This window comes from Punica granatum, chromosome 3 (assembly GCF_007655135.1).
Source record: "Punica granatum isolate Tunisia-2019 chromosome 3, ASM765513v2, whole genome shotgun sequence".
NCBI classification, from domain to species: domain Eukaryota; kingdom Viridiplantae; phylum Streptophyta; class Magnoliopsida; order Myrtales; family Lythraceae; genus Punica; species Punica granatum.
Window position 1 is genome coordinate 39,654,679 of NC_045129.1, and position 27,563 is coordinate 39,682,241.

General features: G+C 40.0%; 5 protein-coding genes across 6 annotated transcripts; 2 read left to right on the forward strand and 3 right to left on the reverse strand.

The window, feature by feature from the left end:
- Window positions 1–3,048: 3,048 nt before the first annotated feature.
- LOC116201633 (SWR1 complex subunit 6) lies at window positions 3,049–4,695 on the forward strand. Its single transcript, XM_031532923.1, has 4 exons — window positions 3,049–3,310; window positions 3,408–3,513; window positions 4,054–4,157; window positions 4,244–4,695. The coding sequence occupies exons 1-4, from the start codon at window positions 3,206–3,208 to the stop codon at window positions 4,445–4,447; spliced, it is 519 nt and encodes a 172-aa protein (XP_031388783.1). The 5' UTR covers window positions 3,049–3,205; the 3' UTR covers window positions 4,448–4,695.
- A 31-nt stretch (window positions 4,696–4,726) lies between these two features.
- LOC116201632 (laccase-13) lies at window positions 4,727–7,993 on the reverse strand. The gene is made up of 6 exons (XM_031532922.1): window positions 7,771–7,993; window positions 7,399–7,550; window positions 6,665–6,909; window positions 6,349–6,477; window positions 5,207–6,163; window positions 4,727–5,099 (listed from the first exon to the last, which is right to left on the reverse strand). The coding sequence occupies exons 1-6, from the start codon at window positions 7,909–7,911 to the stop codon at window positions 4,969–4,971; spliced, it is 1,755 nt and encodes a 584-aa protein (XP_031388782.1). The 5' UTR covers window positions 7,912–7,993; the 3' UTR covers window positions 4,727–4,968.
- A 3,680-nt stretch (window positions 7,994–11,673) lies between these two features.
- On the reverse strand, window positions 11,674–21,217 carry LOC116201182 (N-terminal acetyltransferase B complex auxiliary subunit NAA25). Its single transcript, XM_031532317.1, has 19 exons — window positions 20,783–21,217; window positions 20,391–20,547; window positions 20,169–20,287; window positions 19,961–20,035; window positions 18,643–18,736; window positions 18,440–18,558; window positions 18,016–18,086; window positions 17,332–17,473; window positions 17,037–17,212; window positions 16,554–16,753; window positions 16,119–16,249; window positions 15,366–15,442; window positions 14,931–15,005; window positions 14,588–14,780; window positions 14,068–14,187; window positions 13,842–13,980; window positions 13,575–13,615; window positions 12,974–13,225; window positions 11,674–12,822 (listed from the first exon to the last, which is right to left on the reverse strand). Exons 1-19 carry the CDS (start codon window positions 20,927–20,929, stop codon window positions 12,127–12,129), a joined length of 3,024 nt encoding a protein of 1,007 aa, XP_031388177.1. The 5' UTR covers window positions 20,930–21,217; the 3' UTR covers window positions 11,674–12,126.
- A 224-nt stretch (window positions 21,218–21,441) lies between these two features.
- On the forward strand, window positions 21,442–24,876 carry LOC116201183 (sorting nexin 2B). The gene is made up of 5 exons (XM_031532318.1): window positions 21,442–22,968; window positions 23,123–23,332; window positions 23,597–23,857; window positions 24,182–24,268; window positions 24,544–24,876. The coding sequence occupies exons 1-5, from the start codon at window positions 21,862–21,864 to the stop codon at window positions 24,622–24,624; spliced, it is 1,746 nt and encodes a 581-aa protein (XP_031388178.1). The 5' UTR covers window positions 21,442–21,861; the 3' UTR covers window positions 24,625–24,876.
- Window positions 24,877–25,507: 631 nt separating this feature from the next.
- LOC116201184 (GDSL esterase/lipase At2g30310-like) lies at window positions 25,508–27,085 on the reverse strand. Of its 2 annotated transcripts, none has more exons than XM_031532319.1 (3): window positions 26,374–27,083; window positions 25,991–26,252; window positions 25,508–25,876 (listed from the first exon to the last, which is right to left on the reverse strand). In XM_031532319.1, exons 1-3 carry the CDS (start codon window positions 27,007–27,009, stop codon window positions 25,665–25,667), a joined length of 1,110 nt encoding a protein of 369 aa, XP_031388179.1. In that variant the 5' UTR covers window positions 27,010–27,083; the 3' UTR covers window positions 25,508–25,664. The 2 variants fall into 2 exon arrangements, with proteins under 2 accessions (XP_031388179.1, XP_031388180.1); XM_031532320.1 differs by having other exon boundaries at window positions 25,711–25,876; window positions 25,996–26,252; window positions 26,374–27,085.
- Between the last annotated feature and the right edge of the window lie 478 nt (window positions 27,086–27,563).

Sequence of the window (27,563 nt, forward strand, 5' to 3'; positions counted from 1 at the left end):
GGAACAATGCATTATAGGCTTTATAACACGATATTAATTCATGGAGAAACACGACGCATCTGTGATGAAGTTTGAGAATGCTCCAAGGATACAAAGTAGTATTGTGTAAGCAAATTTAAAGTGCATAGGAGGTTTTCAATATCCCAGCCATGCGTTTAGTTTCATACATGAGGAATAATTTGAGCATTTAACGGAACACAAGCATGGTAAGGACAATCACATCAACTTCATACGCAGTCTTCAGAAAAGCACGAACTGAACATAAGGCGATCTTCAATGGAAGTGAGCACGCACAAGAAGCAAAGAGGAACCAAACCCGAGGAACTCCTTCAAATGCTGCAACACGATGTCTACCAGGCTGCAGCGATTGGCGGTGATCGGTGTCATTGAAAAGAAAACAAAGGTGCACCGGCATTTGAACAAACAGTTTGAAGGCGCACGAACCGGGATGAAATGCATAAGAGTGAGGGAAAAGGCATGGTGATATGGGACCACAGTCAATGTCTGTTCGTAGAGGTAGCAATATGTGTCGTGTCTAAACAGGTTCGTGTCAGAAAACTCTAAACTCGAATACTACACGTTTAATAAAAGTGTCGAGATTTTCAAACACGAACACGACTCGTCCAAAATTACGTAATTGTACAAACAAAACCCTTACTTATTACCAAGAGACATAGTAGAGAGAGAAAGCATGTGTATAATATCACACTCTTGAAGTTTTACATAACATATTTTTATTTTAATTCTCATTAATACTTATTGAATTTTTGTTGTAAATATAAACTATGCCTTTTGTTCGTAATTTTTAATAATAATTAACCTAAACATTATTTTAGTATTTACTATTCTAACCTCATTTATTAGGGTGTGATACAACTTTATATATATAAATTAAACATAATTAAATGTAGCATTACAAGAAACTAAATCCTTAATATTATAATAAACTTAAAAACAAAGAATGATAATTAAAAATATTTAACAAGAAATAAATAAATGAAAATCATTATATGTAGTAGAATCGACAATATTTTGTAGTAAATACTATTAAAAATGCACTGTTTATACTTAATTTTTTTAAACGACAAAGGATCTGATAAATAAAATAAAAATACATATTAGAAAAATTCATATTTGAAAAATAATTAATTAAGTATATGAATAAGTTATCAGAGCCGGACTGGACTGACCGGTTCGATCGGTTGGACCGAAAACCAGCGCTTTCGCTGACTCAAAGTGTTTGAATGAACCCATGAATTGAAAGAAACGGGTGATTTTTTAAGGAAACTCATGTGAACCAACTGGTTCTATGGGTTCTCTTTATTTTTAAAAATTGTCAAAATACCTATGCTTAGAGAAAGAATCGAACCTTAGACCTCCAACCTATTACTTCACCTACTAATCCATTGAGCTATCAACTTTTTATTGTGCACATTTTACCATTCCTTTGTGATTTATCTCAATGACATTCCTAAATGTTTATTTATAACCATATTTTAATTGTTTTTCTTAGTAATATTGTAATTATTGTATATTTATCAAGTTATAATTATTTTCATCGGTAATATTATTATTTATTTAATTTTTAATTAAACGTGCGGTCCGACCCATCGAATCCCTGGTTAAATCCATAAACCCGTGAACCCATGTCTCGACCAGTTTGATATTCGGTCAGGTTCTGATAACACTGATCAGAACATAATTAATTGGATACAAGCATATGGAAAAGTAAAATTTAACATGTGAAATAATGATTTAAATAGTATGTACAAAATGAAGTTTGTATATTTGAAAGAAATGTTTTAATATATCTTTAGGGTTAATTGTAACGGTGGTCCAAAAAATTTCATGAATGTTTCAGGTTGGTCCAAAAAAATTTTTTGGTAACTTGTTGGTATAAAAAGTTCCAAACCGTTTCAATGTAGTGCATTCTATCAATTGCCCTTAATGTCGTTAACATTTTACCGACGTGACACGTCCTATGTGTCACTTTTATTACGTGGAACCAATCATAGTGTACCATGTCATTTAAGAGAACATAAAATCTAAAAAAGTCCAATAAAAATACAGAAAATAATAAAAAATACTAAAAATATAGATAAAAAATTTAAAAATTTAAAAATTAAAATAAAATTATTTAAAAATTAAAATTAAAAATAATAAAAAATATTTTTAAAATTTAAAAGTTTTTAATTTTTTTAAAATTAAAAAATTAAAAATAATTTTCTAAAATTTTATATTTTTTGTATTTTTATTGGACTTTTTTTTAGATTTTATGTCCTATTAAATGAAGTGGCACACTATGATTGGTTCCACGTAATAAAAGTGACACATAGGACGCGCCACATCAGCAAAATGTTAACGGCGTCAGAGGCAATTGACGGAATGTACTACATTGAAACGATTTAGAAACTTTTTGTACCAAGTTACCAAAAAAACATTTTGGACCAACTTAAAACATTCATGAAACTTTTTGGACCACCGATGTAATTGACCCTATATTTTTATACTATATTACTAGTTAAATAAATATCCTACGTATATTACATAAAATAACTAGTTATATACATACATGATTTCTAGGAAAAAAATCAATTTTAGACACCAATTATGCGATATAAAGGGTCACATAAAAAAGTAAAAAAAAATATAAAATATAAAATAAATTTAATATCAATATAATTTAAATAAGAGAATCAGTAGTAAGTTGTCACTAAACTATTTAAAATGAGTCTAATAAAGATTATTTTGTAGAATTTTTAGCTACAGTTAAGAATTCTAAAATTATGAATAATTACCATTAAAAACAAACATGTGCAATACACGAGTTAGAGCACTAGTAATAAATAAGTAAAAAGGAATTCATGGATAATGGGAATTCAGTTCACAGCCGGGGAAGATTATAACCAATAGGCTGGGCTGATCTGTTCTGAAACACAGAGTGCCCAATTAACAGAGCTCCAATCCATGCAATTGGCCCAATACTCAGGCCCACAAAAAGAGGGACACTTTCCTTGGGCCCGATCCCTCTTCATCTTCTCCGACCTTCTCAAACTCGGTCGGTCAGTCAGACGGTCGGTAGCTCCTGTCCCTTTTGTCTTCGCCGTCGGAGTTTGAGCTGCCGTTGAGCGACCCACTACTGCTACTCCGACCGAGAGGCGAGAGAGAGCGGCCGCCGAGCAAGCCCGCGAGAGCTGCCGGAGTCATGGACGAGGATAGTTCCAACCCGCTCCGTCGGATGTCGAGCCGGACTCGTAAGGTTGCTCCGAAGATGGCTGCTGCCCTCGCCAGCAGCGATAATCGAGCTCAGGTTTCTTCTCTCTCTTTCCAATTTTATTTTTTGCTTGCGTGTCTGAATTAGGATAAAATTTTGAATGAGACGTACATTTTCATGATTGATGGTATAGGCCGCCCTCGCTCGCCTTGAAGCTCTGGAAAATGATTATACGGGGATTGAGACAGAGAATCTTAACGATGATGACGAGGCTTCTCTCGACGACGACGATGATCAAGGTCCATTTCATCTTTTATAAATCTTAATCTCCAATTTCTCTCCCTTTATCCATGTTTCTCGGCAACTCTTCATCTTGGCATCATTCAGTCAATTACCTGTCACTTGTCAGTCACGCTGATGGTCTGTTGGGTTCGTGATTTTGCCTAGGTCGGGTCTGTGTTCGCATTGTCGTTTAAATGTAGCTTTGATACTGGAAAAAGTAGACAAGATATCATTCCTCAAGCATTACTTCTTCTGCTGGTAATTGTTGTCCGGTGATTTGGGAAGCTTATAGCTTGGATGCCCATAAATAATGACATCATCCGGTTTAGAACTTGAGTTGAATCCTGATATGATCGGACCTGATTTTCCATCGGGTACTTACACGATATGCCCATCTCCTTCCTGCGTAACATTGTCTGTGTGATGTTCACTAATACACCGCAAAAACAATGAAGTCTCTCTTTATTGTAAATCCGGATGAAGCATAAAGTAGTTGTTCCACACTGTGCAGTAGAAGCAATAAATAAGGGTTTCTATTTGACCTTGATGGGCTGCAGCTTATATCCAGAAGAAGCAATCAAAGAGCACCAAGCGTAAAACCCGACAGGCAAAGGCTCTTGAAAATGCCAGGAAGGCGACGTTCCTTGAGCTCCTGCACGAGGTGAAAACGACAATGCCAGTTGTTCTGATCTTTTCCCTTAATTGGTGTCATAACTGAGGTCTACCGTTGCCCCTTTGTGCTTACAGGCGAACCTGGAGTCCTTACCTCCACATGTACCGTCATACTTGCGAGCAGCAGTTGGGCCTCCAAGCTCCACCTCTCGCCGCCATTTCTGCACTGTCTGTGGATGTACTGCCAACTACACGTGTGTGAGGTGTGGAATGCGCTTCTGTTCATGCCGATGCCAGAATATTCACAACGATACTCGATGTTTGAAATTCGTAGCCTGAGTTGTAACAAACGAATTCAAGTTGTTTAACATGTGCATATCTTGTGAAAAGTCAAATTAGTCTTGCTCTAGGAGTGCTGATATTCCGCTACAAGGTCCCATCCCATGTACTGTTTCTCTTAATGTAGTACCGTTGGAAGTTAAATCCAATGGACTCTTTCATGACAAGGTCCAGCAACATTGTTGGCTAATTCAGTTTGATCTGTATGTGGAGAATTCAGGGGCCATATGGTGCTCTGTTTCACTTAATGGTTGATCATATATCATGCAATGCATTCACTTTGAGGGTATAAGCACAGAGTCGCGAAATCAATTGTATATCTAGAATCACATTCTTAGTTTCAAATGGCACTATTCTCCCGTCGAAATGGATCGAGAGTTTTTACAAATATGAAGTAAATGCTGGAAATGGAAGGAAGAAACACAACTGATCAAGCAAACAATGGGACCATATTTGGTTGAACAATCACTACAATCACTCATAATAAATCTACTTATTTTTGGGATTCTGCTGATGATGCTTTAACAGCGTGGAAGATCCAATGGCGGAGGCTGTACTGTCTGCAACTCCCCGACCCCGTTCTCCACCAAGAAAGACATAGCGAGACCCCATATTAGATGCGAATCAAGATGACAATGCATCAACCACACTCCTGTTTTTCGCACATAAAAATGGATCAAAACGTTATCAATCCGATTGCCTTTTTCAGATATAAATTTGGACGGAAACTTGCTGGAAATAGTAATCAAATATACTTACCGGGGTTATCGGCCACGAATCGGATGGCCACCCATCCGCCAGGAGGGGTGCCGATGGTGTTTCTCATTGGCGGGTCCACGAGATTGAACTTGGGAGTGTCCCTCCTTGCATCGAAGTTCCCAAATCCCATCCCGACCACTGCAAATTGGTATCCATGGAGATGCATTGGGTGGTCTTCAGTAGTTACGATGCTCGTGTCCTGCATCACAATTTGTACTTGGGACCCGTACTTCAACTTGTACAGCTTAGTCGCTTTCACGGGTTGCCACAGCCCTCGGCTCACGTTTCCAGTGTAATCAAACTTGATTGGGGGTGACGGAGGGAAATCAGTTGTGAAGACTCCTGGCATGTTCTGATAGTAGGCCTGCATCAAGGAATTGGCTCTTGGCAACACAAAGGAAACGTTGTTTATGCTGGTGGTAAATCGGGTCCCATTGGGTCCTTGGCACCGGGGGCTAGGCCGGGAGCAGTTGATCAGCCCAAGCCCAACGGTGAAGAATAGGTTCTCGTCAACCTGTAAGGGCACTTTGACCTTCCAAGGGCTTCGGAATTGCGCGGTGAAGGCTGTTGCAGTGGCTGTGTCATTGAAGGCGGGTAGGCTCGGGAGGATTGGGGTGGAGGCGGGTTGGCCTTTCTTGCCACCGCAAGGGGCAGACTTGTATTGGAGGATAGCGGTGGTGGTGGTGTTATCGAAGGCAGCATTCTGAGCTGTTTGGTAGGCCCGTGCAGCCATGTAGTAGCGGCCGGGAGCCTGATTGGCCGTGAGGAGGACATTCGTGGTCTGGCCAGGAGAGATCATGATGACGTTTGTGGTGAAGGGCTTGGTGTAGGCTGCGTCGGCTGCGACTACTGTCAGCATGTGATTGGCCACAGAGAAGAAGAGCTCTTGTTCGAGTGCAGCATTGATGATTCTGAGGAGAATCGTCTCCCCTGCTCCCACTGGGAAAACTGTGGTTTCTGCATAATATGAAATGAAAGTAGAAGAATTATATATGGGCAGATAGTCTTTTAAGTTATGTATGACCATCTCAAAGAGGAAGTTAATTCGCACAAGGACTCGAATTACTTAGTGAGCGAATAATACATATATATATATATATATATATATATATATATATACACACACACACACACACACACACCTTTGCTGGAGCACCGGTAGAGATCTCCGGGTTGGCCGTTGATGGTGTATGCATCAGAGACATTGGGAGCAGCACCTGTGAAGAGTGCAAGCTTCAGCACGTCCATCGGGTTCCGGTCCCACCATTCCCCTGTTTCATTTCAGCACCAAAACAAGAGAGAAGAGAAGTTTGTATCATTCTTTGCTGGCGAATCAAATCAAATCAAATCCTGCATGAAATGCAAACTGGCTTGGCTGACTGCATTAATTTTTATTTTACTTGGGTCTGGGCTGGGCGTTTTAAAGACGAACGATAGTGTGCCTGTGTTGGCTCTTACCTAGGAGGACTGGGAACTCGCGCTTGGGCATGGGGAAGGGGTAAGGTTTGCCCAACCTAGGATAGATGATGAGGGCTCCATAGACGGTAGCTCGGAGCCACTGGCTGTGAGCGTGCCACCATAGAGTCCCCTCCTGATTCTGGATGGTGAAGCGGTAGGTATAAGTTGCACCAGGTTGGATTGGGCACTGGGTCACGTATACGGGGCCATCTGCCCATGGGTTGCGCAACTGGCGAACACCGTGCCTAGTTGTTCATAAAAAACATTAACCAACCAAAGTAAGAAAATCAGCCATTCATTCATTTGCTTCTGTCTTTATAAAATCAATCATTCATTCATTCATTTGCTTCTGTCTTTATCATTTTACAAAATGTAAAGGGGGCTGATATTTGTGTATTTGGTATCAAGTAGTATAACAGAACAGACATCTTAATTCTACAAATTAACTCCCTATAGTGTCTTCTAGCTAGAAGTCACACCAAGCCCCCTTTTTTTCCGCATTTCTTGAAGGGTAAGCTTCTCCGCAGGAGAGTCATACCAAAACGTTATAAGACATTAAAAAAAAAAAAGTGTTGCATAAAAATAAATAAAAGCAGAGACTCGACAGTTTGGAAAAGCCAAAGTCTTACTTGCCATTAGAACTTGGAAATGGAAATGCATTTGATAATTAGAGGACATTTTAGAAATTATTATTCTGGTTTTAGTCATGGGGGTGGTGGTGGTGGTTTTATTACCAATGAAGGGTGATGTTATAACGAGCTTGGTTGATGGCTTTGATGACGAGGGAATCTCCGTCCCTCACTTCCAAGGTTGGGCCAGGGAACTGCCCATTCACGGTGATGGTACTATGAGTCCTGCACAGCCTCTTCACTGGAGTTGCTTGAATCTGTATCAAAATGCTTATTTGTTGTTAAGTCATTCGATCAATTGACCGATCACATCTCTTATTATTATTATTATTATTATTATTATTATTATTACTACTACTAATACTATATTACTATTACTAGCATAGACGATAATAATAAGGAAGGAAAAAAAAAAAAAAAAAGGAATGTAGAGGAAGGTCGGGATGGGAGTCTCGATCAGGAAGGAACATAACATACCACAAATTCATGATAGTGAGTTTCAGCGTCTGAGAAGGAAGCTAAAGAAAGAATCACCACCACAAAGAGAAGGCCGAGTAAGGAGTGAGCAGAGCTCCTCCACGGCCGATTCGAGAGCTTATGATGATGAGCAGCCTCCATTGCTCGATTGCGCTCCCCTTCCTCTTCTCTCTATGCTTTTGCTTTGGAGTAGTAATGTAATGAGTTGGGAGTTGATGGTGTTTAAGCGGGCAATCAAGCTGCTCTATTTATATGTAAAGCTCAGTGCACGGAAAAACGGAGGGAAAAAATAATCTTTTAATTAATACTAATTTCATATATATATATATAATATTAGTAACCCTAATACAAATTCCCTTCTTTTAATCACCTCACACAGCAAAGAAGAGGGATGCCTATATTATGATTATATATATATATATAAAATATAAGTATAATGTACTATGTTTTCGGTAGATATGTTAAGAACGTACTGTGTTTAATTTAATTTACTTTATTTATTTATATTTTAATATTTTGCTTGCTCTGGGGGCAAGTTCAGTTCCACACCACCCACAGCACAGAGCAGAGGGGGATTTGTTGCACCCACACCCACTACACAGTGGCCAAAGGCCCAAAGCCCCAACCCATATTATCCTAAAGAAAGGGAACTAACTAATCATCACAGTCAGTGTAAATTGCCATTGGAGAAATAAGTAAACCCAAAAAAAACGAAGATATGCACCAAATTTTTAATTTTTGCTTGTATTTTTGTGTGTTTTCCTTCTGGTTTTGATCTGCCCTAGCTTAGCTAGTTAAGCTTCAATGGGGTTATATATATGGAACCAAAATCTTCTTCTTTCCCCATTCCCGCAGCAATCAACTCATCCCCGTCGCCGCATTTATCTCTCTCTCACTATTTACCTAGCAAAAAGGATCATTAAGTTAGACACGAAATTAAATTGTATGAAATAGTTTTAATTCTTTTTTAAAGAGTCTCATCGTACATTCTATATGGTGTCAACAATAGGAGACACGTCTCCTAAAACATCTCATTTGATAGAAAATGAGCTCGTATTCGGATCTAATATAATTTTTCAGGAGGACATTGAATTACAGCTTGCAGGACAACGGAGCCATTGCTTTTTGATGATCTTGCAAACTAAACGGAACGATTCAACCTTCCTTTTTTTCTTTTTTTTTTAATTTCCTTTTAAATGTTTGCGTAGTCGTCATCATCTATATAAAATATTTATATGCAAAGCTCCATTTATTTCACGTAAATGGTTTTTCGGGGGACAATGATTTCCGGGAAAGTAATTTGTTTTCGGGTGTTTTGAACGATATTGAAAAAAATTGATTTTATATGTTCGGGTACACTATGAAAATGAACTCCCGGAAAAGGACCTGCACCGAAGAAAATAAAAGAAAAAGAAATAGAGAGATTACCTATGTGTGAGAAATGATTTACCTTTTGCGCTTCGTTAGTAGCTAGACACTATACCACGCATGCATGGGATTATTACTTAATTATGATGCAAAAAATCTTTTTAATAATTAATTTGATTTAAAAAATACTAACACATTGAATTTTATTTTTATTTGTGATTATATCATATTGGTATTAAGATGGCTCATTTAAAAAAAAAATTAGAAACCTTTTTCCATTTTTTTCTCAAAATTAATTTTTAACTTTTAAAGTAAAAATTTCTATGGGAATTAAAATCCGTTATTAAATAATAAATATTTAGAGTTAATTCATGATAAAATTTTCTTGAAATTAAAAAATATTAGTGGGTAACGTAAATTTGTGATTAATTAATGTTAAATTCAAGTATATGTAAATATTTTAACTTCAAAATTTGTATTTCTTTTATTTATTTATGTAATTAAGATTTGATTATAATTTTATAACACTTATATTTATGTTTAACTTAAATTTATTCATTAGAATTTTTTTGCGACCAAAAGGTCGGTTAATGAGAAATCCATTATACTAACAAAACATTTTAGTTATTAGATATACTGCATAGAGATTATTAGGTGACAATTTTATTGGATTTATCATGCGTTAATTGATATTATAAAGATAATTTACTTAAGTTATTTATTGAAAGTCCTTGATGTCGTGACTTAATTAATGTTAAGTTAGAAATGTGGAAAGCCGGAGATTGAAAAACTGAGGATTTGAGCTTTTAAGACAAATGGAGACTACCGGCGAATTGTCCAGGCATTACATATTATATATAATATATATATTTTTTTAAGGGTCTGTGAGATACTAATTAATTAGTTATTAGTCAAAGCAGCTGAAATCATGTTAGCTAAACGATCAGAGGGGAATGTGGACCTAGCATATTCTTTCCTCTGTATGATGGAGGAGATCTCTTTCTTGTGTAGCCAAGATTAGTGCTTCGGATGATCCTTCTTTGATTTCGGTTCTGAAGGTTACTAATTAATTAAAGCTTATGTTATATAATTTTATTATAATGATGATGATGATGTTGGTGGTGGTGCCGGTCATAAGCGATTACGGGGAGGGGAGAAGAATGACGAGTGTTTCAGTTAGGAGTAAGTAGAGGGTTGAATTGTGGGTTGGGGTTGGGTAAACGAAGAAACGATCCACTCTATTATTTTTATATATTATATATGTCTTCGTCATGTGTATAATCTAATCTAATAAAGATAAAACCTATCAAAAAAAATATTCTAATATATATTTATATAAGATTAGTTTGATGGATTTCTGTTAAGTGTTTTGAAGTCAGACAACTGTTCCAAGTACTATGACATTTTATTTTCGACCATTGACGACGTTGTTAACATATAATACATATACATCTTCATAACTACACGCCACTCCACAACTCTATTACTATCATCCTTAATATAAATAATCAATAATAAGGTATAGCTCAGTTGGTAACGCCTAGTATTCCAATCCAAGCATTGAGCAAATAAGGTGGGAAGAGTCCAAGGAAAGTCCCCTTATTTATTGTTGAATTCGCTTACGCTATTAGTACTCTGACTATAGACTTGCAGATGGGTGTTGTTATCTCTATACCTCCTCATTATGGTTGTGATGATGAGTTTAGGCTCTCAAATTCTAGTGTAATTATGACTCAAAAGGAACATTTCATAGGGAGATTTGGACCCATATAATTACTTCCCATGGGAGTTACTAGTTACTATGCCGGTTGTGTCCGACTCCTTTTTCTCATAGAGGAAAAAAAAAAAAAAAGAGAGAATAGGATAATCAGCTCCAAGTCCCAAAAAAGGCCTGATGAGATGACATTATACCCATATTCATCCATCAAACCATCCGAGGTCTGTTGGGCTGAACTTTTCGTTCCTTCATTAAGAGCACACGAGATGTCTTTTATTCATAGGTTGAGACTAATAGGCATTGTCGTGGTGACTTTTATCTTAGGTTCGGAGGTTGAAAGAAGGCATTTATTTAAGATAATTTGCAGAGATTCGAAGTCACTCTCATCATCGATCAAGGCACTGATTAGTAATTGCAGCTGTACTTTTTTATTAGGCGTTTGAAAGGGTAATGAAGGAAGGAAAAGAAGCAGAGCAGGTTTGTTCGAGTCCTCCGTCGAATTGAATTTGAATTGAAAGTCAAGGCTTACCATGAAAACCATTTTCATTTTTCTCTTTTCTTAAGAATTGATTGATGAAAATGGTGGGGAACGGAACGAATTAGAAGTAGGAGTGGTTAAAGGTCAGGTGCGTTGTTGGCTCGCTCACATTCAATCTCTCATTGATATATTATTATCATTAATAAGATTTCCATCACAACGCAACACCGTTTAACAATCACAACACTTAACTAAACATCCCCGTTCACTAATTCATACTATCACGCCAGCAATTAACGATATCTGTCATGTCCTGTCCTCCTCCATCAGCCTTAGCATAGAATGAAATTTCTCTCTGTTGTTGAATAAGCGGCGTACTACTGCTATGCTTTGATGTTTCGGTGCAATCAAATCGGAGTCCACAACACTTTCCAAAATTCATGATACAAAGAATTATGCGATTCATCTGCTGATCACAAAACAAAAATCCCCACCCTGAATAAATAAAGAAAACCCACACCCACATTAGACGGAGCAGCAGCAGAACAGTTTCGGGTTTTATGTCCGTCTACACAACACACCTCACAAAAACGTCACGCGTGCGAATTCCACTTCTGCTCATCGACCAACTTCTCACTCCGATGTTTTACCGGAAGAAGACCCCGCCTGACATCCTCCATACAAGGACATACATTCGGCGTCTTGTCGACTTTCCAGCTCAACTCCCAGGATCTCGGGATCCTTCTCCATCCCATTAACGCAGAAATCCTCCCCCACAGCCACCTTCCCAGGCTCAGGAGTTCTGCTTCCTCAGCGTCTCGAATGTCTTGTGTTTTGACTCGCAGATGGAAAGGAATTCACGCAGCATTCTCCGCTGCCCTGCAACTATTTTCCGGGAGACCTCAGCAGGGCTCCATGACTTCAAAGCCTCAGTGATCCTATCACCGAGTTCCACATTGCTAGCGGAAGATACTGTACTCTCTAGAACCCTGAAAACTCGCCCAGGGCCACCATCTCGCCCTTCCTTCGTAAGAGAAGACAGTAACTCTTCCAAATTTTCTTCCTCCAACTTCTTCATCTGATCTTTTAACTGCTTTATAACTTCTTCTACAGCAGCGCACAGAAGCTGCACAGAATCCCTAACTGCAGCCAACAGTGGAGAGGATGACTGATCGGCAGGGCCACCCTTCTTCTTCTTTTTTCCCGACGGAAGAGACACTCGAAGAAGACGTTGTATTATAAGACCATGCCAAGCTAATGGTTCTGTTACTAGCTGCACCAAAATTGGCATCTCTTTACGGGGAAAATCTACCCGAGAATCTACAGGCCTAATTCTCTCCAATATACATTTCTCAAGAAGAGAATCCACAAGCCAGCCGCCACCTTTCAATTCCTCTCCACTATGCAGGCTAAATTCAGTTGAGGTCAGCTTCCACGCATTACAGAACACAGCTAAGTTTACCCAGTCTATCAAGTGTGAACCAAAGACCTGCCAAAGCAGAAGATTTTCAGATGAAGCTAGGGGAAACTGTCAGTGAAATGCTCCTAACTTCATTTCACGAGAATATACTAGCACCATATTTCAATGAAAGGTCCACAAAGAAAAGCAGCGGATGGATCAATTCAGTAACCAAACTTACCTCGGAGCTTCTAAGTCCCCGACAGACTTCCCCAATCAGCTGAATTGCATGTGATAGAGAATAGCCCAAGATCTTTGCATAGCGTTCAAGCAAAGATTTCAGTTCCAATGAAGTTTTAGGCTCATCACAACCGTTGGCTTCGGGACTTTCCTTGACCGCTGCTGAAGCATTCTGGATAGAGAGGTAGATCAATCGTGGAAGAAGGGATCTTTTCTCTATGACTGTCCGTGCACGTGCTTCCCTTTCTTTCATCTATTAAAGAAAAGGGGTAATTGAGTTAATAATTGCATCACGCCCACATGCATGATTTAAGAAACAGAGGAAGCGACAAGCAGATCAGCTTCCAGCCACATGAGGGAGAGTGAAGGCAAGCAATATAACGAAACCAAATTTGAGAAAACACCCTCAACAAAAGAAAAGCTCGGAACAGGAGAAATCAAGACTAACGTCACACTAACAAAAGTTTTGTCGACCAGATATATTGCTCATAAGTGTCATGCTTCACGTCAGATGCATCATTGATATACAGAAGGAATTTGCACATCACTTAATAAAACACAAGAGGCGAAAAAACTCATAATGAATTATGAAAGTTAAATACCAAGTCATCTCTAGGAAAGTGGGAGAGCTCTTCAAATGGCCCTGCAAAACAGAATTTCATCATACAGTAATCAGTCGCAGGGCTCAACAGACTTGATATCAGTTTGTTATCATTGATCAAAAGGAAGATGTCAAATGCCTAATACTACTCTGGCTGTATAACAAAGTTACAGAACAGAGCTACAGGCACAGAAAGATTCCTCCAAACTCCTGACCAATATTACACTCCCCAACCAACAAAGGAACTACTAATGCATCTCATACCAACCTAAGAGACGATTCTTCTCTGCAGTTGGTGTCCACCAAGGTCGTGACTGCAAATCTTCGTTAAAGGTCAGGGATTTTGATCGAATCTCATTAGAAAGATCAAGGAGATCCAAGCCATATTTCAAGCTATCAAGAATCACCTGAAATAACATTTAATAGACAATGAAATCAAAGCATCTATGCTAAAACCATGCCTCCACATGGTGTCCTGAGAAGGGAAGTTTTACCTCTTCTTCTGCAAGGTTGCCCGCATTCTGTTTCAACTTCAATAGGGATACTTCGATCCCAGCAATTGTGTGTTGATTAGAGCGCTGCAACCTGTCCTTGAACTGAACAAATTCAATAACCTGAAAATTCATTCCAACTAATGGTAAGTTGAGAATTGACATATTCTCAATGCATAAAGAATCCACATAGGAAGTATATCAGCATAAGTGCAACGAACATAGCATAGTTTTTGGTTGTTTAGTGTCTGGGATCATGCCTGATGCATCACAATCACTCCATTATATGGTGGAGACTGATGAGAGGTTTGGAATGAATAAGAAGGGATTACAATATACATCATATTATAGCATTCGCACGTATCCAAGCATATATAATGTGCTTTGGCATTTTTTTTTGTTTATATGCAGTGATAATTTTCATGAACCATTGAAATTCTTTGGAGAGAGCATAGAAAAAGAAATATCTCAATTATAGCAGAAATGCCGGAGAAGTAAAACTTATTAAGCAAGAATGGCATACTTTGGAATAGTTTCTGTGGCGATATGCAACAAAAGTAAGATCTGCAGACTCTCTAAAGTGGTCATCCATAAACTTGAGATATTCCTTAAGCAGATTATTCAGTTCAGGCCAAAGTGGGGACACCAACATCTGTGGAAAAATGTGGTGGGAAACAGTTTCCAACAAGATGTTCTTCACTTCCAACGATTTATACCTAGATAGGAGAATAAAGCACTTCTATGAGGAAGATGTTAAAAAGCTGCTCAATAGGATGATTAACAACATGCCTCATACAGAATCCCTCAGCTATTTGTCTTAATTAAGGAACAGACAGACACCTTGGGAAAAAAAAGGGGGTACTTACCAGTCATAGGCCAATGATATGATGCCTAAGTGAGAATACAAGTGCAACAATAGAACCTTGTATTGCCAAACATGCCTGCGAGAACCATGAATGCCCAGTAAATGTTAGGTTGATTGCAAGCAACTTTTTTTTTTTTAAATCAACGAATGCTTTTTCATAAAGAAGATATATTTAGGCGACAAAATAAGTATTGGATTTAGACAACTTTCTGAGTTTCTAATTGTAACTCTTTCACAAATTCCAAATTATTCATCGTCTAAGTACTTTGTAATCTATCTTTCAGCCAACAGTTCTCGGTATTTTGAGTTTTGCATGAAAGGAAAATCACCAAGTTACAAAAGAAAACAACATAGTGTACATACTATGTAAGAGAGTTGCATGCTTTGAAGCATGTAGATCAATCATAAAAGGCATATGAAGTCAAAACAGTTGCACCTTCTGATATTCAATCCAAACTCCAAAACCATAATTGCCTCCAACATATAGCCAAGATTGCCCGTATGCCAGTATAACTGCAATGAATACCATAAATGAGATGTTTGAAATAACCACCCAACAAACATGAAAAAGCAAAGGCAGAAACACCAGAGAGCATGTGTGCCCAAACAGAAGCGGCTCAAAAGAGACCTTTCAGACATGCTATGAACATTTCCATAAGCATTAGGTTATTACTACATTGGAGGCCTCTATCGACTATCAATTACCAAAAGCCAATATCAGACCCTCCAAAGTCACAAGTTTTTCAGCGAAGAAAAGACTCTACTTTTCACGCTTATCAAAACAAGTTTTTCCTCAATATGACAAGCAACGAACAGCAAGCAAGAGTCCAATCTACCGCTTTCGCCACTGAACAGGACAACAATAAGATGGCTTAAGAAAGAGCCCGTAATATAACAGAAAAGAAATTATTTTCTCTCTAAGATATTCCATCAGAAAGAATACATCTTGCAGGACAAGTTTAAGTAGCCAACTCACGGGAAAAAAAAAAGAAAAAAAAAGAAAAAAGAAAGAGATAAAAGAAAAGAAAGGGAGCAAAAAAGAACTTCGGGACAGAGCTGAATTTTCCTAGGCTTCCCCTTCTAATGCCTCCTAGTACCGACCTTGACAAGAAAAGCAGTTACTTCTAATCAAATACAACATCTGTACCAGCAAAAGACATGCTTGCAAATGCATGCAGAGTCTCATTACCTGAACCAGCACATTGCTTGACATGGATAAAAGCTCTTCTCCAGGCATACTCTCTTGTGGATCCAGGTCCTTGGAAAGAGTAAGGTTATTGCAATACATCTCCACCATTTGCCGGGAAGAATCCTCAAGTCCTGGGAATGAGCACAATTAAATCACTGACAGTCTCTCTTTTCCATTTTCCTGCTAACTCCCCATATAATCTAACCGACACTCACAGACAACTCAGCACATTTGTTTGTGCAAAACAATAATATTTATTAAACATTTCAAATAACCAAGTATTGTGTAATGTTTGTAAAGAATAGCAGCAAATATACTTCAAATATATCAAATATAAATCAATCACAATTACCAGATAAACTTGCTATGAAGTTTCTTCAAGATCTTATGTAACAAATTAGCATAAGTACAGGCGGTTTGTACATATTGGCGTACCATCCACGGGAAGCCTGTACATGCTTCCAGTCAATTCTTGAATTTTTAAAATGGTAATTGACTGGCCAAGTGCTTTTATTGGTGTGGGAGAAATATATTCTGAACTTTTCATCAACTTCATAGTGAACTCCTGTTGGTCAAAAGATAAGACCAGAAGAAACTCCTCAACATCGGAAGCGAAGCAAGCTAAGTGACCAAACCTGCCTCGAAACAAAGAAAGAAACAGGCAAATGAAAATCAGGATCCTGCATCCAAATAACTTCTAAGATGATTTACCAACAAAATTGTCTTAAATATTCATATAAATAAGAGCTAATGAAACAATTGGCTAGCAGAAGATGCTGATGCCATGAGAAGCATGAGTAATAAAATGTCATTTGATTAAGCTTTCTCAAAGTATCACCAAATAAGTGGAAAGGATATAGAACAGAAAAAGGTCAAAGCAGATTATTGCAATATCAAACTGGCAAGATTGTATCATACCTTAAAAAGTATTTTACGAGAAGCTCTATCAAATTGTCAATGTTTCCCTTTCCATATAACTGCTTCCTTCTTTCAAGCTCAAGGTTAGCCAGGTAGGGGCACCGTATGAGGTTATCACCAGTATGTTCCAGTAACTTTTGCACAAAGCTCGATGCTCTTGCAATACGAGAATTAAACTGGAACAAAACTAATCCAATCAAACTCCACACGAAATATTGTGGCAAATGATAATGATAAGAATTACAAACAATGAGATCATGTAACTATCAGAAATTTAAAAGACATAGGCATGCACCACTTCATCTGCCAATGGTAATGAATGGTGCTCCGCACGTCCTGAAGCATGTGATCTATCCTCAGCAGGCCCATTGCTCAAGCTTCTGCCATCCTCCATGAGACAATCTAGATAATGTTGAAAACACTCCCAATCATCAGGGCTGCCAGATAGATGAAAGAGAATTAACCCAGAAGTTCACGAGTAAAAACTCTTGAGATAATTATTCCAAGTAAAGAGGCTAGGGCATTTTCACAATGATCGGAACATTCAAGACAAGAGGCTGTTTCAGTACAGAGCTTTAAGTAGTGCTACCTTAATAAGTCTAAACATCATGAGGCAAGGAAAGTACATCTGACCAGTTAAGATAAAAAGAATAGGCAAGAGCAGATGACTAAGAGTTGGCAACTACCCCAAGATAAAAAGAAAATAGACAATTATTTCCTTGGATATGCAACTCATTTCAGCAGTCTAATACCATGCAATCATATTAACTTACATCATTGCATATGGTTATGCATTTATTTACATGCAGCAGGAAAATATCACAAGATAACAATTCTGATTCATATTCCTGTGATCCATGAGACAAAAAATAATTTGTCGAAGAGGTTTACCAAATCATATACAAAGACCAGCAATTTGCAAGAAGTTCGCTTTACAAAATGTATCAACTAATATCTACTCCGAGCTTAATGAGCATACCACAATTCCAAGATTTTCTCATAAACACCAGCAGCAGCATCATAGTCAGCAGACCGAGCAAGAAGTCTCCCCTGTCAACTTAGATACAATGGAGCAGATTTATAAGTAGGCAAACAATAATCACAACCGACAATTTTTACACCACAGAGTTGAAACTATTTCTAATCCTCAAAATATCAACTGTCAAGGTAGGATTTCTCAAACTATTTCAATTCTTTAGCAGAAAAGCTAATTCCATTTACACTGGATCTACATGCTGCAGGTATTCCGCTTTAAATTTCCAAAGGGGATTCATTTTATGTCCCTCAGAGTGGAAAAAACACAGAACATTTGAAAGGCATTATGAGAAATAAGCAATCCACTCTAATAGTCAGCTGACTACACAAGATCAATATGTGGGGAAAAACAAAGGTATAGAAGGTACCAGTATCCGTAGCTTATCAACTTCAACCATTAAAAGTGACCCCAAATTTCCAGTGAGAATTTCCAGAGCATCACCATACTTTTCTTGCTGTTCCAATATGGATATGTAGACCATAACAGCTGCCAAAGGTCTCAATTTAGCAGAAAATCATTATTAATAGTAGAGCAACATCATTTCTTGTAATCCCAATTCACAAATAATACCCTCTGGTTCATGCAAACTATGGGCTGCAACATGCTTCCTAAGCAAACCTTCAGCTAACAGTAACAGCTTCTCCCCTCCATTGCCACAGAGAACCTAGAAAAGGACCCACCATAAATAATAAATAAAACAACGCATACCTAATTTTCTTTTGCCTAAATCACCACATTCATATTTCCAGCTCATATTAGTTTACAAAAAAAAAAATTGATAAAAGGAATGCCACATTCTATAAAACTTGTTGGTAAATTTGCAGATGAAAAAGAGTTAGAAGATGCATTCGAGATATTACTGCAGACGACATCACTTATAACTTATAATTCCCGCATTAAATCCAAAAACTGAGGATTACCCAGATTTATGAACTAACCGATCATAACCTATGACAGAATCTAATTCCACAGTCTCTACAATGTGCTTAACTAAAAGGAATTACCTAATCAGACAGCCATATCAGCAGGTATAACATATTGCGAAGGATACATGACAAAAAAAATCTGTTATATCAGCAGATACAACAGATTTATGTTGTAACCTTTTTTATTAGGGTCTTATCGGACGTGTGCCTGTGTGCCTTTGTTTGGTCTGTAATTTTGTATGTCTGTTTTGGAGCCCAGGTGATATGTGGGCTCTAGAGTTTTGATATCAATAAGAGCATTTACTGATTCTGATTTTAAAAAGAAAAAAAAAAGTTTAAGTAGCTTTCCTCTGCCAAGAAAAAAGAAAAAAGATAAGCAGCTGATCTCCAAATTTGATTTGTTAAAAATACAAGTTCACATGCAAAAGATATTTCTATAATTTACAGTGGAGGCCATATCGGGATTAAGAGTCATGTTTTCTTTCTGTCTCTCTTCTTTCTTCGTTCCTTAGAGGCAAAGAATTTTAACAGCTTAATTAGCCATAGCACTGGATCCTACATATGTATGAAACTTTTTTTTTCCTTTTAATTTTAATAAGTAGAGAGATTTAACTACGTGAGCCACCAATGCTGTACCAACCTCTATAAAGGTAAGGAAGGAGACAGAAGGTATATGAAAGGACCTCAAGAACATAAGAGATTGAGTGAGCTAATAATATATGATAGGATAAGTATATCCAATCTATCCCATCTAATCAAGCGGAAGTTTACACTTAATATGCCCATCTGAGAATGAAGAAAGGATCTGAAGATCAATGCCAGGAAAAGCATCCATATTTTCTCCCTCTATGTAATGTGAAGGAATCGAATTGCATGGAGCAGCATCAGCTCAGAAAGCAAAATGGGGAAAAGTTAGAAAAGGAGAACTTAAAGCAGGATGCTTTTTGGTAATCAAACGATACCTGCAATTGGATGCTACAAACTGCCCAGAGCAAAAATCTCTCTTCCCCAGCGACCTTGTACATCTTAATGGCTGTCTGGCCCAAAATAAAATGGATGGATTTAGGAAAGGTTACCTTACATTTATAATTAAAAAATGAGGAGGCCGTTGAACCTCGCAAGTTGGGGTGTAAGGGTTAGGGGAAAAGAGAGAGAAAGAAAGGAACCAACCTGTTGCTGCTTCACGAAAGAGTATTCCCGAACGTAACAATTGAAGAGCCCCATCATTAGGTCCAAATTGTTGGGGAACTTCCCACAGGCATGCTCATAGCAGCTAGTGGCCAAATCCACTGATAGGAATGAATGAATGAATGAGTGGATGGCAAAGTTAAAAAGGATGAGCATAAGCAGGACAGTAGGCGACATTCATTCCAAATACGGGGATGAACTCACAGTGATTAAGCCGCTCGAAGACTATCTGCAGTGTACTGAGAGTGAGATCATCCACCAATACAGAGTCATCGGAGTAGAGCAGTTCTTTAGCATTCAAGCACGCAGTCGATGCCTCGTCCGATTTTCCCATTCTCTCCAAAATGAGAGCTTTGAGCGCCTGCAAAAATAAATAAATAAATAAATAAAAAATGCATCATCATCAACTGAAATTCAGCTCCTTTCAAGTTGGAAAGGAATAAAAGCTCAATGAAAAGGGTGCGCGTTCCCGTCGGGTAGGGTAAGGGAGGGTGTCTCAGGAAATGGATATCATATTAGCAAGTGGGACGTGCCATTGCGTTCCCGTCGGGAGGGAGCTGGAAATAAAGGAGGATCTTTATGCTGTCTAGTCTTACAAGAATGTAAGGGGAAGTGGGGTACTTCCCCAGGAGGGAGGTGACGTGCTTGAGGGCGTTCTTGAATTGGCGAGAATCGATGGCGTCCCAAATCGGCCGCACCCGCCGCTCCGGTATCCCACCGGCCAGCCCGAACTTCGAAGCCATAGGTATCAGCTGCCCGGTTTTGAATGAGAGGTTCAAAAGGTAGAGCGCTTCACTTCAATGTGTCCTCCTCCTCTCGTCACTGCGCTGCTCCTCGTTTTTCAGAGTCCCACAGCTAAACTTCACTGCACTACCCCGCCCCGCCCTGCCCTGCCCTTTGTTTCTGTCAGTGATGTCTACTAGTCGGGGAGTTGGGGGGGGGGAGACCGACGACGGTAAACGGAACGGGAACAAGTCTGAGGCAAACGCAAACCTAACCTAGCAGACTGTTTGGATGCAGGAGCCATTCTGTCCCTGACTAACTCGGCTTTTCTTTATTATATTACTTACTATTATATTATTAATTAATTAATTAATTAATTAATATAGGTGCTGGGCTCAGTGGGCTTCGGCCCAGGTAAGAAAAGCCCATGACTCTATCCATCTGTCCGTCCATCCAAATCCAAATCCAAATCCAAATCTAAATCTAATAAAAAGACCTTGACCTTTCACTTTTAATCAAAGACAGGAGGAAGAGAGTAAAATGTAAAACAAAACCGGACCGGACGTTCCCATCCCATCCCATCCCATCCCATCTGATATCTCCACGCAAAGGCAGGGGAAAGAAGCGTAGACTAGACTCTTTGTTGTCTGTCTTCCCTTCCCTCGATCAACGAGAAGCCCTCCGACGACACGTCGCAGCGCCTCCTCCTGCGGACCACCTCTTCCCTCCCCTTACCATAGCATGAATGATCCCTCCTCCTAGTCCTCCGTGGTCGTCGTCATCATCTCACTTTCACTGCCTTCAGATTGATGGATCGATTGATTGATTGATTGATTTCCCATCAGTCAGTCAGTCAGTCAGTCAAGTCCACCTCTTCCTCTGCTTTCTCGAGGCTCGGCCCCGCTCCGCTTGAGCTCCCTCCGCCAACGCCAACCCCAACCCCAACCCCAAGATGATGGGCGCCGAGAACCAGGGTTTCGAGGAAGCACACCTCTACGCTTCCAAGGAAGAGATGGAGTCTCTCGTCCTCGATGAGCCCCCGTCTCCCAACGCCAACGGCAACGGAAACGCCAACAGCAAATCCTTCTCCAATTACCGCAGCGCCATGTCCTCCCTCCCCGATTCCCACCACCCTCTCTCCGCTTCCGCTTCCACTTCCGCTTCCACTTCCGCCCTGGCGATCCCTGCCGACTCAGATCCATTGCTCGCCCCCCCTCCCTATCCCGAGGAGCTCCATAGCCCTACCTCCCACGACAACTCCTCCTACATCGAGCCCCCCTCCTACGCCGACGTAATCTTCAGCCCTTTCGATGGGGAAGACATCAACGGCCTGGAGAGCCCTAGCAGGACCTCCGACATTACTCCCGCGAGCTTCTCTCGATCTTCGTCCTCCACCGGCGAGTACATCAGAATCACCGTCTCCAACCCCCAGAAGGAGCAGGAGACCTCCAATTCCATCGTCCCTGGGGGTAACACGTACGTCACCTATCTGATCACTACTAGGACCAACATACCCGAGTTCGAGGCCACCGAATTTAGTGTCAGGAGGCGATTTAGAGATGTGGTCACGCTATCCGATAGGTTGGCAGAGTCGTACAGGGGATTCTTCGTCCCGCCGCGCCCTGATAAGAATGTCGTGGAGAGTCAGGTGATGCAAAAGCAGGAATTCGTGGAGCAGAGAAGGGTGGCGCTGGAGAAGTACTTGATGAGATTATCGGAGCATCCCATGATTCTGAAGAGCGATGAATTCAAAGTGTTTCTGCAGGTTCAGGGTAAATTACCGCTCCCAACGAGCACAGATGTTGCTTCGAGGATGCTCGATGGAGCAGTCAAGCTTCCAAAGCAGCTGCTGGGGGAGACCGTGGTGGCACCCCATGAGGTCGTGCAGCCGGCTAAAGGGGGGAGAGATCTGCTGAGACTGTTCAAGGAGCTCAAGCAATCGGTGGTTAATGATTGGAGCGGTTCAAAACCACCCCTTGTCGAAGAGGATAAGGAGTTCCTGGAGAGGAAGGATAGGGTGCACGATCTGGAGCAGCAACTCAGCAACTCTTCTCAACAGGTTGGTGATCTGCAGTTGACTTCTCTGAGCAATAATCAGCATATGCGTGTTCGGGTTTTTTCATGGCTTTGTGCTTTTAACTTTTAACTTTTACCTTCTTCTGTGCTGATCATGGTTTGGCCTTGTTGTCTTGTCACTTGTAAATTGTGCTCAGGCTGAATCACTTGTTAAGGCTCAGCAAGACATGGGAGAAACGATGGGAGAGTTGGGTTTAGCTTTCATCAAGTTGACTAAGTTCGAAAATGAGGAGGCAGTATTCAATTCTCAGAGGGCGAGGGCAGTGGACATGAAGAATTTTGCCACTGCTGCTGTTAAAGCGAGCAGATTTTATCGGGAATTGAATTTGCATATGGTTAAGCACTTGGTAATTGCTCTACCATTAATAAGTTTGCGCTATCTAGATGAAAACCCAGCCATGAAATGAAATGAGCTAGCTAATTGGAGATTCTATATCGATGTTCCTTCTTCCAATTGTCGTTTTTTTTTTTTTTCGGGTCCATCATGGAACAATTTAGATGTTGTTCAGTTTTCCAACTGAAGCTGACTTTGTTGACTTTACGCCATGATGCTTGTGACTTAGATATCATGGAATCATGATCAGTTCCTGTTGTGAATATGTACATTTCAGGATACGCTCCACGAGTACTTGGGGCTCATGCTTGCTGTTCACAGTGCCTTTTCGGATCGCTCTAGTGCCTTGTTGACCGTCCAGACTCTTTTGACAGAATTATCTTCACTACAATCAAGGTCAGAAAAACTGGAAGCAGCTTCATCGAAGATATTTGGTGGTGACAAGACGAGAATTCGCAAGATGGAGGAGTTAAAAGAAACTTTAAGAGTCACCGAGGATGCTAAAAATGTGGCGATCAGAGAATATGAACGCATCAAGGTAGTTCATGGTTACCTAGAATGTGGAGTCTTGAAATTTACAGATCGTAAAAAAGTATGTGGAGGTTTGATCATGTGCACTGTAATTATTCCGTATCCTTGCTTCTGGTGTATTTTCATGCATGCTGGCTTATTCTCGAAGTTTTCGATATCTTGTCTAGACAAAATGACCTCTCTATTTCGGATTCTTCTGCCAGTTTCACCAAGGGTACAGTGGCATCTTCTGATACTACTACATGAGCTGAAAATTGAGCAAAAGCATATTATCATTGTGGGTTTCGCACTTTCACTCATAGCTGCCTTCACGTTAACATATTTACTGCAGGAAAATAATAGGACTGAACTTGAAAGGCTCGACAAGGAAAGGCACGCTGACTTTTTGAATATGTTGAAGGGATTTGTGGTTAACCAGGTACTCTCTCTTCTCATATGGATGCACTATTGTATGATGTGTTGCTCTACTCTCAAGGATTGCCACATATTCTGTGTAAGCACTCATCAGTGAAGCTGGATGTGTTTTTTTGTATTAGTTGAGATTAGTGTTGATTTTACGTTTGCGTGTGAAAGATGAGTTGCTTGTGCAAAGCCTGCCCATGGGTGCCTCACATGCCACCCTAACTGAAGTAAAATGATGCCGCTGTGGATAGATATGTTCATTCGCTAACGATAACGTGCTGTACCTAACAGGTGGGATATGCTGAAAAGATTGCAAATGTTTGGGGGAAGGTCGCAGAGGAGACAAGTGGGTATGTGAAAGAGAGCATCTGAACTGTAAATTCGATCTTAAAACCTTTTCACCCTCTTTACTTGTAATTCTATTCGTGTACTCCTTAGGGATCTGCTCAGGACATTTTGTCATTAATAATGTTTAACACTAGAAATTTAGGCATCCTCTTTTCTGAGAAACGGAACAAAGAAATGGAGATGAAAATTTGTATTTGCAACAAAGGCTGTTACATGAACCTGGCGCTCATTGAAGTTGAGTTGGTATATGTATACATTTTTTGATGTTTTGGGACAGTCAGTTATGTGGATTTAAACTGCATTGGTCACTTGAGATGGTGGCCTTGTTTGAGTTGCCAGAGCTCCTCTTTTCTTGTGGCTTGGTTAGTAAATTGCTCCTGTTCATGTCAATTAGGATAATTTTCCTACTGATAGTAACTTGAGGGAAAGCCGGGGATACAGTTAATTCTGTTGGGCTATAAGATAAGGTTCTTGATTGAGAGGATTACTACTGCTGCTTATACTGACTTGAGAACAAAAAGTGGGGAGGTTCAAATGGAATTCAAGACTCTGATATAAGGGGGGGGGGGGGGGGGGGGGGGGGGGGGGGGGGGGGGGGCAATTTTAGGTGTGGAATCTGATGTAATATTTGGTGGGGATGTGAATGGAGGAGAGAAGGCTGGAATGTCATGGGAAGAACTGCATGTAGGTAGGGGTTATCCATTTGCTAGTAGTTGCTTGTTGCTTGTTGAGCCTGTAGCGTGCCACAGGGATTGCCACATATTCTGCGTAAGCATTCATCGGTGTAGCATGATGTGTATGGAACTGGATTTGTCATGAATGATTGTGAACAGGCTCCTGAGTTCGAATCTATGCAGCATGATGTTATAGAATTGTATTGTACTCTACTGTACTGTGTTATAGGAGCTAGCCATCTAATCGTGTTACTTCTGATTTCTGAATTCTCATATGCACGTGAAGCTAAGCGAGTAGAGCATTGATTGGATAGATTGCATAATTCTTTTACAAAGCAATGGAGCTCATCATGAAGTTGTTTGTTTATCGGGTGTGTGCGAGCCAACAAATCACGTTTGGGATGTTGGATGAAACAACAGCTGAGGAAGGACCTGCTTCTCCAGGTACTTTATCAGGTAATAGTAGGCTGATTCGGTGGGATGGATGGCATCCCAGAATAGGTACTCCGATGCATTTTCACACGTCCGGGTGATTCCATTACACAGGGGACCCACCTCAATGTATCCCTTCCCGCAGCACCCCCTATCTGTGTCGACAAACCCTGTATCATAATCACTTTCTCTTGTTTAATGCCGTGAGTAGAGTTACTTTCCGGAAAGCCTTATATAATCTATATACACGCATATGTGGACTGGGACCAAGATTATGGGCTTACCGTACTTCTGGGGATGGTGGATCATATCAATGAGAGGCTCGTAGGCATCAGCATATACAATCTTGCTCTGCAGCAGCTCTGCTTGTCTCTCTGACAAGAGCTTTGCCAGCTTCCGATTGTAGATTTGAGCATCCATGTTTTCATCCTCAACGCACTTCCGATCCTTGATTTCTGCAAATCTCAACGTCATTTGAATGGGCAGACACCCCATCGGTGGCAACCCGGCTATCACCAACTTCCGGCATCCCAGCTTGTACAGCTCCTGCAGGAAACATACACACCCGTATTGAAGCAGTTAGGATGATACATGTTGAACTGATTATCAAATACATGACTATCGAGCAAAGAAATAAACAGACGGTCAATTATCCGGTTTTATATACCGATACAAAGTCTGAGATTCTTGCTAGCAGAAAATCTTGATACTGGCTGATGTTGAACTCCAACCTCCTCGTAGGGATGTCGTAGAAATTCAATATGAAGTCATTGGTTCCTGCGCTGATGATCACCAGCGCACCTGCAATTATCTTCTCAGCATCCTTATCCCCTACGGCATTCCTCAGCCTTTGAATATACTCCTTGAAGTACTTGAGCTGCTGGGAGACCGGGATCGCGCCAGAAACCACTGTCGTCAGATCATCATACCCTGACCCACCGGACGCAAAGGCCACCCCTGTTTTCAGGTCCTTGTTTGATAGGCCGGGCTCTAGGAATGGGGGGACCGTGTCTTTGATCCCAAGGAACGATGCTATGAAATCGGGAACTAATTTCCCATTGGAGAACCTTCCCGTGGGAATGTGGCCGGGGAAATCACGACCATAAGGTGGGTGGTCGCCCTTGGCAACGGTCACAATGTAGTTGTTGTTGCCAGTATCGACGGTGGAGTCCCCAAATACCAGGACTGCTGTGAACTTTGAGTTTTTTCCCGAGGTTAGTATCGAACCACAGCAACCGGCAGGGATGAATATGATAACGCATAGATGGATTAAGATGATGAGAAACACCAAAACGGGAGCCATTGCATATATTTCCGTTCCAGGGGCAGAGGCATAGGCATAGGCTTTAACGTATCGTTAATTAGTAAGTATGAATCCTGGTGGTGGTTAACACGTTAAATATATAGTGTAGTAAATATGTCCGATTGAAGCTTCCGGTGAAAACAACATGAGGAATTGATGTTGTCTGGACTTGATGGAATTTGAGATTTACTTGACCTAGATGTAAAGGCATTCCAGCTCCTCACTTTTTATCTTAAAATTAGATTAGATGTTATTATTGAGACACTGCATGTAGTATTAGACTTAAATTGTGGCTCAAAAATTGGACCTTATTCATCATGAATTTTTTAGAGTGGAGTAACCTTAAATTTTTATGGCAATGGTTGTGTCACTGTCTTCAACTCCCAAGTGATGTATGCTTTAGACCCAACAGAAGTCTATCTGTTTGGATTGAATTTCAATTAACACATATAGGGTGTGCCTTGGTTCTCAAGGCATTTAATTGCATATGCTTCAACTGATTAATTCTAATTCTAGCTAGGTTAGAGTTATAAGCATATGAATGTCCTACCTAA

Excerpts from the sequence above, each read along its gene's own strand:
- LOC116201182 (XM_031532317.1), bottom strand. The coding sequence starts at position 20,929 with ATGGCTTCGAAGTTCGGGCTGGCCGGTGGGATACCGGAGCGGCGGGTG. Across the intron at positions 20,288-20,390 it reads CTTCGAGCGGCTTAATCACT|TGGATTTGGCCACTAGCTGC; the intron begins GTGAGTTCATCC and ends CATTCCTATCAG. Across the intron at positions 20,036-20,168 it reads CTTTCGTGAAGCAGCAACAG|ACAGCCATTAAGATGTACAA; the intron begins GTTGGTTCCTTT and ends ATTTTGGGCCAG.
- LOC116201632 (XM_031532922.1), bottom strand. The coding sequence starts at position 7,911 with ATGGAGGCTGCTCATCATCATAAGCTCTCGAATCGGCCGTGGAGGAGC. Across the intron at positions 6,478-6,664 it reads CGAGTTCCCAGTCCTCCTAG|GGGAATGGTGGGACCGGAAC; the intron begins GTAAGAGCCAAC and ends GAAATGAAACAG. Across the intron at positions 6,164-6,348 it reads CTACCGGTGCTCCAGCAAAG|AAACCACAGTTTTCCCAGTG; the intron begins GTGTGTGTGTGT and ends CATATTATGCAG.
- LOC116201183 (XM_031532318.1), top strand. The coding sequence starts at position 21,862 with ATGATGGGCGCCGAGAACCAGGGTTTCGAGGAAGCACACCTCTACGCT. Across the intron at positions 23,333-23,596 it reads TGCATATGGTTAAGCACTTG|GATACGCTCCACGAGTACTT; the intron begins GTAATTGCTCTA and ends TGTACATTTCAG. Across the intron at positions 23,858-24,181 it reads GAGAATATGAACGCATCAAG|GAAAATAATAGGACTGAACT; the intron begins GTAGTTCATGGT and ends TATTTACTGCAG.
- LOC116201184 (XM_031532319.1), bottom strand. The coding sequence starts at position 27,009 with ATGGCTCCCGTTTTGGTGTTTCTCATCATCTTAATCCATCTATGCGTT. Across the intron at positions 26,253-26,373 it reads GAATCTCAGACTTTGTATCG|GAGCTGTACAAGCTGGGATG; the intron begins GTATATAAAACC and ends TGTTTCCTGCAG. Across the intron at positions 25,877-25,990 it reads CCACCATCCCCAGAAGTACG|GGTTTGTCGACACAGATAGG; the intron begins GTAAGCCCATAA and ends ATTATGATACAG.
- LOC116201633 (XM_031532923.1), top strand. The coding sequence starts at position 3,206 with ATGGACGAGGATAGTTCCAACCCGCTCCGTCGGATGTCGAGCCGGACT. Across the intron at positions 3,311-3,407 it reads GCAGCGATAATCGAGCTCAG|GCCGCCCTCGCTCGCCTTGA; the intron begins GTTTCTTCTCTC and ends TTGATGGTATAG. Across the intron at positions 4,158-4,243 it reads TCCTTGAGCTCCTGCACGAG|GCGAACCTGGAGTCCTTACC; the intron begins GTGAAAACGACA and ends TTGTGCTTACAG.